This window comes from Ischnura elegans, chromosome 2 (genome assembly GCF_921293095.1).
Source record: "Ischnura elegans chromosome 2, ioIscEleg1.1, whole genome shotgun sequence".
Lineage (NCBI taxonomy): Eukaryota > Metazoa > Arthropoda > Insecta > Odonata > Coenagrionidae > Ischnura > Ischnura elegans.
In genome coordinates, this window is record NC_060247.1 from 109,012,076 (window position 1) to 109,028,822 (window position 16,747).

General features: G+C 38.0%; 1 protein-coding gene across 1 annotated transcript in view; it reads left to right on the forward strand.

Moving 5' to 3' along the window:
* Positions 1–16,747, forward strand: part of LOC124154333 (TWiK family of potassium channels protein 7-like) — a 93,057-nt gene that overhangs the window by 59,320 nt on the left and 16,990 nt on the right. Inside the window, exon 2 of the mRNA XM_046528004.1 lies at positions 5,034–5,448. Coding sequence (XP_046383960.1) covers positions 5,034–5,448 — 415 coding nt within the window. The remainder of the gene's footprint in view (positions 1–5,033; positions 5,449–16,747) is intronic.

The following is a 16,747-nucleotide window of genomic DNA, read 5'->3' on the forward strand; positions in this document are numbered from 1 at the left end:
ATTCCTGCTGCAGTGCTTTGTGGAGGGCACCTCAAATACAACACTCTGTCCGTCGGGTTGAACGTTAAGCCTTGACCTCCTTGGCGTCTATCATTGGGCGTAGGCTACCGCAGATTCCATTCTCCCTTTCCTACCATTTCCTCAAGATGTAAATGGCCTTCTCTGAATATCTATCTATATATATGAAGAGGATGCCTGTTTGTCTCTCCGCTATGTGTTTTGATACGGCTACGAAAACCAGTGGCGCAGCGAGGGAAGGGTTTTGGGGATAAACCTCCCCCCACCCCCAGAGCTCAGAGAAATTTTTAAGTTAAGTCCATTTTACTCAATTGGATTAAAACTACTTATAAAATATTGTGTTAGGATTAATAAAATATCCCTCAGAAAGCCGTAAAACTCACAATTTTGAACCATTTATCTAAAAATTATTTCTGGGGTAGAGTCCCCGCTTCTCCTGCTTAACCTGGCGGGTATTCCATACCTCCCAGACACCAAGTACACAAGGGGATTTCGTGCTCCCAAGCCCCTTATGGCTACTTTCGGTTGCATCTAACGCACCCTATCCGTCGTTCTTTCATTACCGTTTGTTATGTTACGTCGTACAACGTCTGAGGTTGGACATCCTGCCGGATAGGCACACCTCTTGACACACTCGAAGGGAAAACGTAACTCAAAGCATTCTATAGTTAATTCTCTCGTTGCAAAACATTAATCCTCTCGGTGCAAACCTTTTTGCTGGGGTATGCGTTCACACGCCGTTTTTAGTCTACACATGTAAAGAAACGCATAAACGCAGTAAAATTCTCTCGGGTGTCGCACCGGGTCAGGTCCTCCATATCTCCTTCCAACGTTTGATTTGGTCCTCCACATCAACTTCCAACAAGGATTCAGGAATCCAATGATTTGTATTCCAGAATCCTTGATGACGATGGGCGAGTTGTTCATCGAAACTTTGGATGGAGATATGGAGGACCTGACCCGGTGTGAAACCCGAGAAAACTTTACTGCAATTGTTCCCCGGGGGAAAAAAAACAAAAATTATATGACACGCATAAAGATCAATGTTTTGGAGCGGGTAATAAGCTAATCCCGTGCACAGTATAAGGAAATATATATATTTTTTCATTGCTTGCTCTTTAGTGTCTTCCACTCACCGTCTTACTTAAAATCTGAGTCTACAGACAAACGTGCTATCACTATACCTGCTGTGTTCCTTTACCTAAAAATCCAAGTACGTATGTGACCATGAAATCTAAGTCCCAAATATTCCAATTCTCTGGGTATTATCCTTTCCGAGAATCGCATAGTGTCCTGATCAAAAATTATGGTCCTGATTGTCATATTATAAACCAATGTTACCGAGGCTGTGAGCAGTGTATCCCAGATTACCGGTTATATATACAGGGTGGTATCCAAAAGTAGTAGGACTGATTTAAAAAAAATTTATTTATTGAACATTTTGATAAATCGGCTCAACACTCTTCAAAAGAGGCCCCTTGGGCATCCACACACTTCTGGTAGCGAGTCTTCCAGGTCGTGAAGGCCTTCCGGAAGTCGTCCTCCGGGATGCAGTTCAGCGCCCTCGTCGTCGCCGCTTGGGCTGTTTCCACCTCATCAAAACGATGCCCCTTGAGATGCCTCTTGATCCTGGGGAACAGGAAGTAGTCCTGTGGTGCCACATCAGGGATATAGGGGGGTTGCGGCAACGTGGAAACGCCGAATTTGGCAAGGGAATCCCTCACAATCCACGCGACGTGGCACGGTGCATTGTCGTGGTGGAGCTTCCAATTCTCCACCAGGTCTGGTCGCACGCGTGTGATCCGATTTCGCAGCCATGTGAGCACTTCCACGTAAAATCTTGCATTTACAAAATGTTCAGGAGGTACAAACTCCTTATGGACAATTCCACGACAGTCAAAAAATGCAATCAACATCGGTTTCACTTTCGATTTCGAGATTGACGGATGCCCGACGCGTTGGTCGTCCTCGACGACCTCCCTGCCCTCCCGAAACAACTCGTGCCACTCAAATGTCGAGGAACGGTTCATGGTATCCTCCATGTAGGCCTGCGTAAGCATTTTCTTGGTTTCAGTTGCCGAGTTTTTAGCGAAAATTGATGACGTACCGCTGCTCTAAATTTTGCTCCATCGCAACCAACGACGAGGCGTCGAAACAGGAGGTCACGAAAACAGTAGTCCACACTCAACTAATGCACACAGGCGAATGCCACACATCAAAATCTGTTCCCAAGGCTCCCCCTCACAACATCCGGTCTTGCAGACCCCCCTCAATCTTTCTGCCCGTGCGGAAAAAAACAGTCCTACTACTTCTGGATACGACCCTGTAGATGGCAATCTCCTATGAACCCCAAAGGGGTACCGAGAAATTTTCTCTATCCTCTCTTGCCACTCTCTCTTCTGCTCAATACTGTGTATTCCCATGTACCATACGCTCCCAATCAAAACGCCTACTTTGTTCTTGGCTGATAAAGTTTGGAAAACGATAATTTGTAAAAATAATCGACACAAAGGGGCGTGAATTATTAGATAGAAAAAACAACAGCATTTGCATTTTTATAATGGCACGTTATCCTTCTGTTTCCCAAGAAACAACGAATATTCTCTTTTAATTGGAAATAGCCTACCCCAGCAACTTGCTTGTGCTCCAAGCACAGGAGACAAACGGCGACGCTTACAACGGTGTGAGCCCTACCATCGCATATATCCAAAGCAGCCGTCCGTTGGAAGAACCGAGTGAGAGCTAATAACATCGACTCTCATCGTAGAAACTGTTAACCTCCATGAAGTCGGTCATAACATATATTAGTGAATAGTTTCTCGATTCATAATGATAATTATTATATCGATTACCTAAAAATTCAATTCGAAGGCGGTAGTTATGATTGTATCATGTAGTTAGCATTGTATCATGTAATTGGGCATAGCAGAGAAATGGGGGAGTCGTCAGTATCGAAATCAAATTCCAGCATTCTTACCGCTCTCCAAATACATCTCGTCAATCAGAAAAACGCGATAGTAATGGATGCTTCTGGCTATTATTTTAAATTGACTGGAAATCTAAAATAGGAACTCTTTCGGTGATTATGAAGTGTATTTGGAGCTGTGAACATTTTAAAAAATATGACTTCTTTTAATCTCTTGTTGAATAATAGGAAAAAAATTGAGAATTAGTCTTTTAACTATCGTTTCACTTTCGGCATTATTTCTAGAGTATTAAATTTTTGGTACGAAGAAAATGAGAGAGACCGGATGCAGTAGAGGAAAACAAGTTTGTTTAAGAAATATTAGTGTGCATCAAACTCCATATCTCAAGCAATTTTTAAGGCACATATTTACAATGATTGGCCTCATTATATTCCATTAACTGAAGGGAAGTATGCATAAGTGTATTGCGTTGACTGAAGAAGTTGAAAAGGCCGGAGTAAATTATACTATAAGTTTCCTTTTGGAGTTTATAACCGAGCTATTAAATGCTTGTAAGAATATTCACATACAATATGGTAAATATTTGGTCATTTCATCAAATTTTAATGAATTTCTTAGGAAGTCGTTATAAACTAGCTGCGTGTACATATTCCGCTTTTTTATTCCTGAAGTAATTGCAGTTTGTTCAAGAACATTACCAAGTGGTACTAACTTCGTTACCATCCATCGCAGTTTTTTAATGGTGCTCTTCTATCTAGTTGCCTTTTAATCAGACTGTAAAATAAAGAAGGTAAAATTACTAGCATGAGAGACCTTGCTTAACAATTACGTCTGCCTTTTTGCTAAAACAAAAAGTGAACAAGGGTTTCTGCCTGTTGGACATAATGAGTTTAATTCAAATGGCTAAAAAATTTGAATTCTAATTAATTCAAGTTAACCTTTATTTTGCATCGAAAACGAAAAATTCCCTCCTCCTGAGTTCTGAGTTCTCAAGAAGTGTGGGAGAGTTGAGGGGATATATATCACAAAAATGAGGCATTTGATATGAAACACATTGCGGTTAACCTAATTCTGTTTGTTTAGTTGCTAATCTCGCTGATATTTCTGGAAAATTGCCGATTTCCGTTCATATTTGCGTAATTACTTGTTTCACGTTGCTGAATCACGATTTCCTTCAATTTCCCTCCAATTAATCAATAAATTAAAATCCCTGGCATGGCTTATATGAAACATTTTTTAAATTTCGACGAAATGAAGAAGAACATACTTAGCATAAAAAATTGGATTAGCCTCTACCTCTATGAAAAATAGGCAATCCTTACGAGTAGTACTGGCAATATTTTTCTCAGCATAAATTCCACGAAATATTTTTCGGTAATAAAGTGAAAGTGCTGCATCTACAGAGGAAATTTACTTCTTCTATCCAAACAAATATTCGAGACGAAGTACTTAGAATAATCTCCCACTCACAACTACTTGACTTGGCATAACGTGACTAATTGCGGCACCAATTAGTGATTGTATTATCTATCTCGATCTAAAGTGATCTATCTTCTCCTCTACTGGTTAACTTAGCGAATATTTATTTTTAATTTAGTGACACGATAACGAGCTTTTTTCAACTAAAGACTAACCTAAGTAGCGTTATAGCATTTTTAGTTGTTTTGGACCAACAGGCGCTGTTTCCGAGTCATCAACTCCATGGTTACTCCTAGTTTAGCCAAGTAAAGTTGTTTCAAAGGGGCTTAAGTCAACAATCCTACTCTTTTTGGTATATTTAATAATAATGAGCTGATATGTTTCCAAATAATATCCAATATCCTACCCTAAAAATCTCCTAACGACGAACTTAATCACCAATCAAAGCACTTCGACTGTTTGCGGTACTACTGACGACGACACTGATGCGGTCAGATGCGGTACAATAACAATGATGTGATGATGATTGTTTGCATGAAAACCCGATGCATGCATCTGAGCAAATCATCAGTGCATGCAAGTGCTCTGGGATTTGCCCGGAACTCGCTGAAAATTTTAACCAGTAATTACGAGGTCTAATACCAATGTTGACATGATTTTCCCCGGCAGGTGTTCCGGATGCTGGAGCGGCCCGCAGAGGAGTCCCGGATGCAGAGCGGGGCGCGGGTGGTGTGGACCGCGAGGCGGCGCCTTCTCTCCGCCCTCGCCAACCACTCGTCCTGCACCCAGCACCCGTACCACCAGCAACCCTCCCCCTCGCTACACTCCCAAGCGGCACCCTCCCCCGCCCCCTCTTCCGCCCCTCCTCCCCCCTCCACCCCCGCCGCCCTCCTCCACTTCCCCTCCATCGAGGATGAGCTCCTGGAGTACGAGTCCGCGCTGCAGGTGGCCGCCGACGCTGGACTGCCCCTCGGTGACGCCTCGTGGGCCCGGGGCGGCGCGGGTGGAGAGGAGACTCTGCCCCCGGCCCGCTGGGACTACCTACAGTCCGTCTTCTTCGCCTCCACTGTGCTGACGACCATCGGTATGTTACAGCGTCATGGCAGGTGGTGTTTGGCCTTATTTTAGAGTAGGGAATCCCTATTAGGGATCCACTCTCAAGTTGGTGAATAATCCTTACGAGGGAGGTTGCTCAGGAGTTGGTAGGGGCGACACTTTCAAGCATTTTTGTCCGTAAACATGGGATCTAACTACTTAGTTACCTATGGCAACTATGGCAACGAAAATATTTTTGGGTGCACTTTGCAGTTACCATTGAAACGGTTTCTCTAGGATATTCAACCTTTTTGGCATTTTATGTAGTACCCTAGATTTTTCAGGACACTAAATGATTAATTTTGGACGATAAGTTAGTTATTTTAGTTGTTTGAAGCAATTAATCTTTGAACTTAATTAAAAGAGATATTTGAACGATTATCAACAATACGATTCCGCAATCTCACCCAGTTTGAGATTTTTTACCCGTTACCCCGCGATTACCCCGTATTGGGTTGTGATTACGCTTTAGGATATTCATACAGAGGTTCATATTTATGGTTTTTGTTTTTTTTTAATCTCGGATTTTTAATTACATGTGTGCTTGTGTAACTTCTGTGGGCAGAAAAAAAGATTTTGGCATCTTCCTTCAAATTGCAATTACATCTTGAAATTTGAATTTGAAGTTAACAGGAAGCAATAGATGTTACATCACCTTAATCTTAAAAATTTATTGTTTTTTCCTTCGTGCGTCCCTATGGAAAGGAATAAGGAAGAATGAGGGATGCCATAAATAAAATATATACATAATTAATGCCATATTTTTTGTATAAATGTTTGTGGTTGCTTTCGGGAAATGCTGCGTAGGTAACATTACCTGCTCGACTCTTCACTCCTCCTACGCAGCATTTCCCGAAAGCAACCACCAACATTAATTTATGCCATTACCTGTTTCAGTGTGTAGGCCGGGAAGTAGATGGAAAGGCTTTTAATTCTTCTACTGCGCTGCGAATCGAGAGTTGAGAGTTTTATGTCAGCCCCATGGCTCTCCTCCAGTCAGGAAAGAGCCTCTTGCGTCCAGGATCGGGGTCAAATTCTTCCGTGCGCACTTACGGTGTTCGATTTCCGAGTTGCAGCGTTCGTTTCTCGGCCAGAAGGAGCGAAAGAAAGGGAATTCGCCAGGCTTGCCAAGTTTTCTGGCAGCGTGACGTCTTTCTTAAAGGGTGGCTGAGAGAAAATATATAAAGTATCTAAATGACATTACGTTTCTACTCGATACATAAGGAAATCACCTCAAGGCAACCGATGAGAGAAATTTATAGAATGTTATTTGAAAATTCCTTATTTAGTGGACCCCTACGGTTGTAGACTGAAAGGCTTTCAAGTTTGTCTTATTGCAATGTGTATGTGAACGGTAACAGAAAGATTTAAACATTTTCCTAATAATACCTGGAGTTAAAATGCACCTAACTAGGTAGATTATCGTTTTGATTAGGCTAGTTTGCATTTTAGAAATGTTTACATTTAGGACACAGATTAGGCAGTAGAAACGTATACTTCTAAGCAGGCCAAAGACTACGTCGGAAAAGTTTCGGGAAACTACGTTGTTTCCCTTCTTAAGTGGAATTTAGCATCACAAGCTCCTTATTAAAGGATCTTAAGAGGTTTTAATTGATTTATGGTCTTTCCGAGCAGCCACTTTGGAATTTTGGGAAATAGCCTAAGAAAAGTCTTTTCTTCCTTCATCAGGCATAATCCTTTCCTTTTCTTTGCGTCCCATTCTTTTGAATAGTGTTGCTGTCTTTCATCTCCGAAGAAAAAATTCTAATAATATTTTTCCGTGAATTAATTCGTAATTTATTTGTTATTCAACCGATATTTGTTTATATAATGAGTGTTATGGCATGTGTTAATTTTTATACGGGTATAAACTGCTGTTCTATTAAAATTAGTATAATCCGCTCTGGGTTACACCGATTACACAATCACAGCATTGCAATAGTATTATTTACAACAGCAGGTTAAGTATTCAAACCATTCCTTTAATTAAGATCCTATGATATATTTTGGTACTAAGGTCAATCCTAGAGAGGCAGCCAGCCATAGTAACAAAATTTTCATAGGGCATTTTTTTCCGAAAAATAATTTTTCTGCAGACTCGCATAAGAGAGATCTATGAAATTCTGTTAAGAACAGAATCGATTGAGATGAACTAAATTTATTCATATTCGCGATCAATGAATGGTAATTAAATACGAGGTAAAGAGATAAGTTTAGAAGATAGTGCGTGCCTTACCAATTTCAAAATTAAACTTAAATAGACTTATTTTTTAGGCATTTAACTTAAAAACTTCATTTATATCCTATGATATATTTCGGTAAATAGCTCAATATTGGAAAGGCAGCCAGCCGTGGTAACAATTTTTACATTGAGAATTTGTTTTTTTTTATTGTTTCCACAGACTCGGAGAAGATAGAGCTAAGAAATTCTATTAAAAACAGAATTGAGATTTAGATGCACAAAATTTAATCATAGTTGCGATCAATGAATAGTAATCAATTACTAGGAAAAAAACATACAAAATTAACTTTAAAAAGGCTTCATTTTTAGGCATTTTACTGAAAAAAAATTGCTACCCACTGGATCGAAGAACAAAAAAAACAGCTTGATAAGTAATAGTCTAAGTCCATCGTGGATTTCCGGTACCTATTATGGTTGCCTCAGGTTATTGTGAAATTCGGATGCTCCCGCTTCGGGCCTTAATGTGCGGGTAGGAGGCGAGTATACCAAGGCCGCCACGCTGAAGTACCATGTATCTCCGTGTGGGAGGTGAAATCGTGGGCGGTAGTGATGGTGATTGCGATGGCAAGGGGAAGCGGTTGGGATTGTAGCGGCGTGTTCGCTTTCTGGGAATAAACCCCCCTCCCCCCGTTGCCCGCTGCGGCCCCGTGACTTTTCGCCGAATGCCAAAATCAACCTCTTCGCTCCCCCCAACCCCCGCTAACAATCGAACACTTCAAGTCCAATTTTAAAAATGGCGAGCTTTTTTTCCGTGGAAGGAGGAGTTGGGCAAACTGCTGGACGTGTATTGCGCTACGCATAGCTCTGGTTTGGAGGAAAACGAGGAAAACTCGACTACTTCCGAGATTTTTATCACCTGTTTCGCTTCATTCGAAGCGGGCTCAATTAATACGGCTCAATGATAGCAAATTTAACGCTTTAAAAAATCCAAAATTTCTTGGTATCATGAAAGAACAAGGATGGTTTTTCAAAAAAAAATATTCTGCCATACTAAAGGATGCAATTTTAATTGGAACTAACTCATATCGAATTGAATTTGCGAACAAACAAGTACACAGGTTAATAGGTAGAATTAAAAAAGTCAGAAGTTAGAGTAATCCCAGTGTCTGCGTCAGGAGTTGCCTGTTGGATTACCTTCTTGTGGCGACTTCGTTAAATTTAATTGTGTATTAAATTTGAATTGTAATTTTAAGGAGAAGTGCCATTTGTGTAAAGCGATTTTTGTTTGTCATTCGCAATTCTTAACGGATCGAGATTTCCTTTTGAGCACATGTCTGTTTTTTATTATATTCAACATTTTGCGATCAACTCAAGGCATATTACAAGAATTAACATTCGTTTTCCCAAATGAAATTCCCTTTTTAATACTTTGAAGTATTTTTAACGGGTCGTACGTCGTGTTGTCATAGGATTTTGAAGGCAATATAACGCAGTTACACCTTATTCGTTCCAAGGTTTAAGCATTTTTTCAATTTTATATATTGCTTCAATTTACTGGGGTTGGAATGAGTTAAATTTTAATTGTAAAAGAAGTTTTCTTCTGATTTAAAAATTTTAAAACTCATCAGAAAAAGAAAGAACACTTGTGTATGCACATGGCTGAAGACAAAGGTCGTGAGAGCTATTGAAAGGGAAGATTTAGTTGATGAATGTCTGTATCAAAAGGAAATCATGGTGTCTGAACTGATAACTTTAACGATTGAATTTTTTAAAAATACAGCATTTTTCTATCGGTCTCCTGCATATAAATCTAATGCAAAATAACGAGTGTAGCCGAGTGTAATAAGTAGTGAAACCTTAAACCAATTTTATGCATATGATATTCTTGATTAAACCCTAAAACGTGGGCGACAGGAAGTTTGTTGGTTAACTTACTCTGAACTATTCCAGATATTTTGAATTGCGTTTCTCAAAATTCACAAATATTATTCTTGGAGCGCTAAGGCAGGACTTCCTTTGAATTTCATAGCATTTTTATGATTCCTAAAGGTCCCGTTGTGCTAATATTTTATGAAAATAATATTTCCGATCATAAAAGTTTTCCTTATTAAACCACAGTTGACTCAAATTAACTTCTACGTTAATAATTATACTAACGATTATCATTGGTAAGATACCGTCGAAATAGTTACAAGACTCGTATACCTTCGTCTTAATGATCTCCAAGGTTCTTAGGTCCCAGACTAGAAGTTATCTCTACTAAAGTTCGAGGCAAAAAGCACAGCACTGAGTACTTTGGATGAACAGGTTCAATATCGTTGGCGCTTTACCTACGCATATATGGGAGAGCTGTACGTCATTTAATGCCGCCTTCAATAAATGTGATGATTCCAGTATCACCCGATAGGAATCTTGCATGAACTTCTCTCTTCAGGAAAGCACGCTTAGCTGATTGGTAGAACTCGACGGATGTATGTGACATTTGATGATCAGGGTGACAGTATTTCAATCGTGAATTCCGTAGTTGGACATACTACTGAAATGAGTGTTTGGTGTGGCGTGATGTATGATGTTACTGCTGAGATGTAGTTTTGCACCATTTTGCCCAGCTTATAGAGTTCCTAAGTCGCCATGGATACGTTCCTTCATCGTTTCCATTCTGACGCCTGTTAATTACGTAACTAGCAAACTATTCGGTGAATGTTCATTCTTATTGAAAAATAGGACGCAATGATAATGCTTTCGCGTTTACTTTCCATTCTGATCATCTGAGCATCCATGGGACGCGTCACAGGAAGGTAATATAAATGGAAAAGGAACGTATGAAAATGAGAGAAAAAAATTGTTACCATTCAAATGTGTGATATGCAGAACGTGGGACTCAATACCGGTTAATCAAAGTCACGGTTCGTCGCGCAAAAATCAAATAAAGCCATGTCAGTCACCGTAAAACTGAAATAATATATGGTGCGAATAGTTTATTGCTGTGAAGTGCTAGTTTTTATGATTGCATTCGTACACATCGTTGCGAGAACTTTTTGTTTGGGACTAAATTATTTCATTTAATGTTCATTCTTGCGAAATACAGCGACATTATATTTGGTATTAACATGAAACGCAATAATTTATAACATGAATAGCACATGGAGGTGACCACTGCTGTTCAATTACCAGTGGAATTTTTTTATCGATTAATTGCTTCAGTTGCTTTATACTAATGAACAATTTAAGGTCACATTTCATGAGAGTAATAACCTTTCTCTACTCTCGTATTGACATACGAGTTATACCGACATAAATCTCGATCTTCTTTTTTTATTCCTATTGAAATTACGTGGTTAATTATCGAATCGTTACGAGCTATTTCATCACTCGGGCTAGATAATTTTTCCATATTCTGTTAACGAAGTATAATTGATGTGAATTAAACTTTTGACGAACGATAAAACAATGAGTGATTTAATTAATAACCCGATTTCTCGGAGAATTGAGTGGCATGATAATTTGATATCATGAAATTATCTATAGCATAATGAAATTGTGAAAAGTGCGCGTAATTATTTCTGTGTCAATTAAAAATTTCATTTTATTAGCCTATCAATTCATTTTCATTGTGTTCTGCTGACTATTACGTGTTATTTATTAAACAGGTTTGATGAACCTAGGAAATACCGACTCAAGATATTATCATTGATGCAGTACGAATGTGTAGCAGAAATATATAAAGTACTTCATGAAAGGAACTTATGAACATATATTCGGCAGTTTGGAGCACAGCCTTGTTTATTTTCCTCTCTTAGTCAATTATTAAGCTTTTTAGTGCATACATTTCATCATTTTATTTGAAAATTTCTCTTCTGTTCATTAGGATTAGATTTCTGGAAATTTTTCCGCAATGATATAGTTACCCTTCAAATAACCCCGTTAATTTTCTGTTCCTTCTCATCTCTATACGTATAAAATTTGCATGGTTGGATGAACGCAGTGTAACAATTCTTGTTGACATAATGAAGAAACAGTGACAGTAACGCGATAATAGATAAAAATTCTGGTTGACGACGAGAAACAAACAAATAGGGAAGTATTATAATGGAATTAGTGGCATTCGATTGTACGCATCATGTTTCGCCGGAAGTTAACTTACTAATTGTATTGGCAATTTGTGTGCAAATTGGATTTGTGAAGTAATAGAGCGTGTCGGCGCTCCTGGTTTTCTTCGCGAGTACCTTCCCTGGACAAGTGTGTTTGCAATTTGTGTTAAATAAATTTGAGACTGAATGGTACGTATCTTCGCTGCCGATTTTCTTCGTGAATAATAACCCTGGACAAGTGTTTTTGTAAAAATTTTGTTCAATGGTATGTCGAATTAAAAGTGAACGTTACAGTTTTGGCGCCCCATGTTGGGCGCCATTTATGTAACATTCACTTTTAATTCAAAAAGTCAAATTACCGTACATATATTAAGTGCAATAGCCCTGGATAAGTCCTCATACTTTGAACCTATAGAACGTGTCGTCACTCCCGGTTTTCTTCGTGAGCACCTTCCTTGTATAAGTGTGTTTGCAATTTGTGTTAACAAAAATTGTGAACTAACTGTACGTGTTTTTGTGTACCCCCGATTTTCTTCATGAGGACTTTATTGAGGAATGTTACAGCAGGGATGTTGAATTTAGGTTACTAGGACCATAGAAATAACCATTTTTCTGCGTAAATACCACTAAGTTTTTTACCATTATGATTTAATACTCATAATCGTCTTCGGAAAAATCATCATAGTTGACACGTCATACGAAATCCCGGGAAATCATTCCATTTTTTATCCTAAAAATATTATAATAAGGGTTATACTTATTGCATACTACAAATACACTAAATAACTATGTTCGAATTATAATTATGGGCGAAACATTTATAAATATTTCTAATCAAAATACAAATGAGAAATGCTTCTTATAATTACCGGTCCTTAGATTGAGATTTAACTGCTGATGTGACGAACCCATGAGGGATCAATGCGAGGAACAAATGAGTACTGCTGATTTTTACAATAAGTTTTCAATATTCTATCCTATACATAAAATGACGTGATGATTGAGGAGACAGGGTTGGTGTAGTGGCTATAGTGTTGGGTTCCCATCTGACGGGCTCGAGTTCAAATCCCGGCGGTGGCAGAGAATTTTCAGAGACTGCCTGATCTCTGTTCGAATGTTGTGTGGATGGCACGTTGAATGGTACGATAATCCGTGATACCCTTTGCGCCTTTCGTTAAGAGGAGGCTTTCTTTCCACCGGTTTCTCTCCACCCTTCCTTTCATACCCTTCCCTCATGGTGCAAATGATCTCAGCTGTCGGTCGCCTCCTCCAAATACCATACCATACGTGATGATTAAATTGAGCGATATGTATGCTGAAAAAAATTCAGACTTCTAAACTTTTCTCGACCATTTTTCATAGATTCTTCATGTCATGGACAGTTTTTTTCCCCTTTTGACATTCCAAAATTTTCTCTCGGGAAATTTAGTTCAAAATTTTTTCGTAGCTCGCGATAAATGAGGAATTTTGTAATGGATATTTTTGGAAGATAAATTCATGTCTTACCCGTGTTTAGATTTCAAAATAACTTCATATTTCAAAATATATATATTAAATTATTTCTCTCAAATAAGCGCCGAATTAAATTGTTGTGATTGGTTTAAAGGAAATAGCTATATTTTTCATTAATGAATGGTTTATTATAATATTACATTAATTTTGGAAACCTAGGAGTCTTAAATTTTGCTCCGTTTTACCTAGGTACAGAATGAAATGTGTGCTCGAGGAAATCCCACCGTAGACATGAATTATTTAATATCGAGTTTCTCGAAATGAGCCGAGCCCGTTGAAGGCTCACGAAACAGGGTTCTTTGCCGTTTCGTACCGAGGAAGTTTGAACTATTTTTTGTGCTCTGTCTTCGAAACCAATTATCCTCGTAAACTACGGCTGTTTTTCAGAAAATTCGTTTTCCTAGAATCCTAACGTGTACCAACTGTTTTCCTAACAGCGCGTTTGGCGCTGAATGTATTAAATCGATTTGAAAATGGAAATAAATGTTTATTGCCCGTTTTCAAGCATATTCTATGTGTTGATACTCATTCCCTGCACATGTCATTTGACTATATACCATTAGCAGTCTCAGAATAAATAAAAATAATTATATTTGCAACCACGGAAAATCAAGTACTTCATTTACCACGTGTTTCGCAACAAATTCATTCTCTTATTTTGTACCTATAAAGTCATTCAACTAATCTAATTACTCCTGGTGATATTCATGACGTAATGACAGATAATTATGACTTTATTTCCTCGACATGGAAATTAGAAAGACTCCGTTAATTACTATAGAGTGCGTTTACACTAATTGGTGCCTCCCATCCAATTTCAATTTCATAAAATGTATTTCTATTTGATCTATCTGATTTCGAAGTGAGCCCGATAGATTTTTTATCACTCATTACAATCATAATTTCGGTGGGTGAGTACGAAATATGGTACATATGCCTGATACGATTTTTTCTCTTGTTAACTTTGTGATTTTCCGTGATGTTTTCCGTGAATTCTATCATCATACCTCACAATATGGATTTATCACTAGACATACAATTTTTCACTCTTGAAAGCTTCCTTTCAATGTCTCACCAGTGAAGAGACTGAGTCATATCTTCTGAGGTAGTTTAATACATGATAGTATAGCAGTATATAGTATAGCATATAACAGTATACATGAGCTATTATTCGTATACTTTATTGAGCATTGTTGAATAGTAATGGGGTCGTTCATTCAGATGCGAAATCAGGATTCATTTAGATAATTCTTTAAATGGATGGGAAAGATAAGTATTAATTCTGATTCAACCTGAAGATTTGTTTGGCTAGGTGAGGGTAGAGTTCACCCCGGACTAGGCTACAGGCGTGTGAATTCACACATTCATGTAGTACCTTTCCCTGGGCCACCTCGCACTTCGAGGATTTCAATTTCGGTTGTCCCAAGGCTTCATCCGGGATTTGAACCCGGGACGCCTCGATTAGCAGTCAAGTGCTACCTACTGGACTACCACGTTCCCTGAAAGATAAGTAAGAAAGAAAAAAGTCTTCCTCCTTCAGCCATTTTCTCATAACTTGAAAATTAAAGAATTGAAAAGTTGCCGACCACTTTTCATATGTTAATGACGTCATCAAAGTTCTGGTTCATTAAGCTGTTGAAGATCTTTGTCGGAAATAATCGCTCATTAGAGGGTTTGTGACAATAAACTTCGTGAGGTGGATGCACGAGGCCGAGAAGCATTGTGCCGCAAGGCAAGAGTCAGTGACGTCATTAACTTATCACCCAGGCGATATTGCAGACGATATTTCGCAGCGAATAGCTCGAGAAGTAGGCGATGGTTTGCAAAACGAAAAATTACGGTTCTATTCATTTTTCAAACTCTGTCCCAAGCGAAAATAACTTAAAAAGCCACAACAATAAAAAATGATGAACGAGCCGATTGTCGTACGTTTTCCCACCTCCTCAGTTTCTTCATTGGTTTTGCAGGTTATTTTTAAAATCTCAGCTGGAGTAAAGCCTCTCGGATGTTTTTGAGCCATGTCGAGGGATATGCATTTTCCTTTGCAGCTATTTTTCTTTTTTCCTTGCATAATTGTCTGACTCACAATGAAATGACTTGTTAATGTGAAACTGTATGTTCATAGGAAATAAAATAGGACCTTGATCTCAGGGCCGGACTGGGACCCCTATAAGGGCGCTGCCTTCAACTTAAGAAAGAACGCAATCCGAGGGTAGGGCTATGGGATATTGTTTTGAAATTCACAAAGTAAAACTTGAAAAAAATATGGTAAGTATTTTTTACAACAATGGTTTCAAAAAAGCTATTTAACTATTACAACGTGTATGTGATAGAAGGTACACTAATTTAACAAGCAAGTACTCCAAATGAGCATGTGTAATTGGCTTCCACTTTAGATGGATATTTTAAAAATATTTTATATTTAATATTATCAAAGATATTTATTATTAATGTTACAAATTGCACTACTGTCACTATTTACGACATTTGAATAATGGAAAAGGTAAAAATTGTAAGTAAGATTAAGGTTATAAATGAGTTTTATTTATGTATACATTTATGCAATCCAAATCATACATGAGACAAGAGACATATTCAACTGTTTTATGAAATAAAATTAGTAAAAATCGAAAACATATCTTTGTAGAAATACAAAACAGCCTCTGAAGACTGAAGTTATCACTAATTATTATGAAGGCCACTTTTTTGGAGTCCACTTTTATTATCAGAAAGAAAGTAGGCGCTTCATTTTTGCTTTGGAAACTGAGTTCATCTATAATTTTTCATTGCTTACCTTTGTGACTAATTCTCGTTCCATCATCAAGGGGAGAGCTTCCAAATTCTCATCAAGTTGATCTTCATTAAAAGCCATTTAATACTGCGTGTATCCAATACACTGGGCACATCCAACCTTTTGAAAGGTGACATTGAGGTGGTTATAAATAATTAACCTCTTCAACTAGAATTGTGCTGAGTTATGTACATTCCTATTATTCACGCTTTTGTGACTAGATTCACTTATACTAGATTTCGAGTAGGATTGATTACAGAAGAATACATATCACCAAATTTATATCTGTCCAGAGCTCTTATCATTGTTAATTTTTCCATTTGCTTAATCTCATGTCAGTAAACCTGAATTGATTTCTCTTGTGCTGATAGTTATTTTTTTAAGACATCAATACTAAATTAGAATTTTTTCCTATGGTTGTAACAGAAGCATAGTAAATGTTTTTCAAGAATCGTTGCATTTTCTGAAATGAAATTCAATAAATATTTTCATATTAGTATTTTTATCCTCTAATAAGACATAGGAGGCAAAGATGAAGAGCAAGGAGACTGTATAAATATTGCATATGGATGTGCCAATACATGTGGGAGTAAGAAATAAGGGCAAGAGATGTGGGAAATGGCAATTGGTAAAGGTATATATGGAAAAATAGCGAATTGTAATTGGAAAGGAAATTGTTGAAGACTAAATAAAGAGAGATTTTTAAATTTTA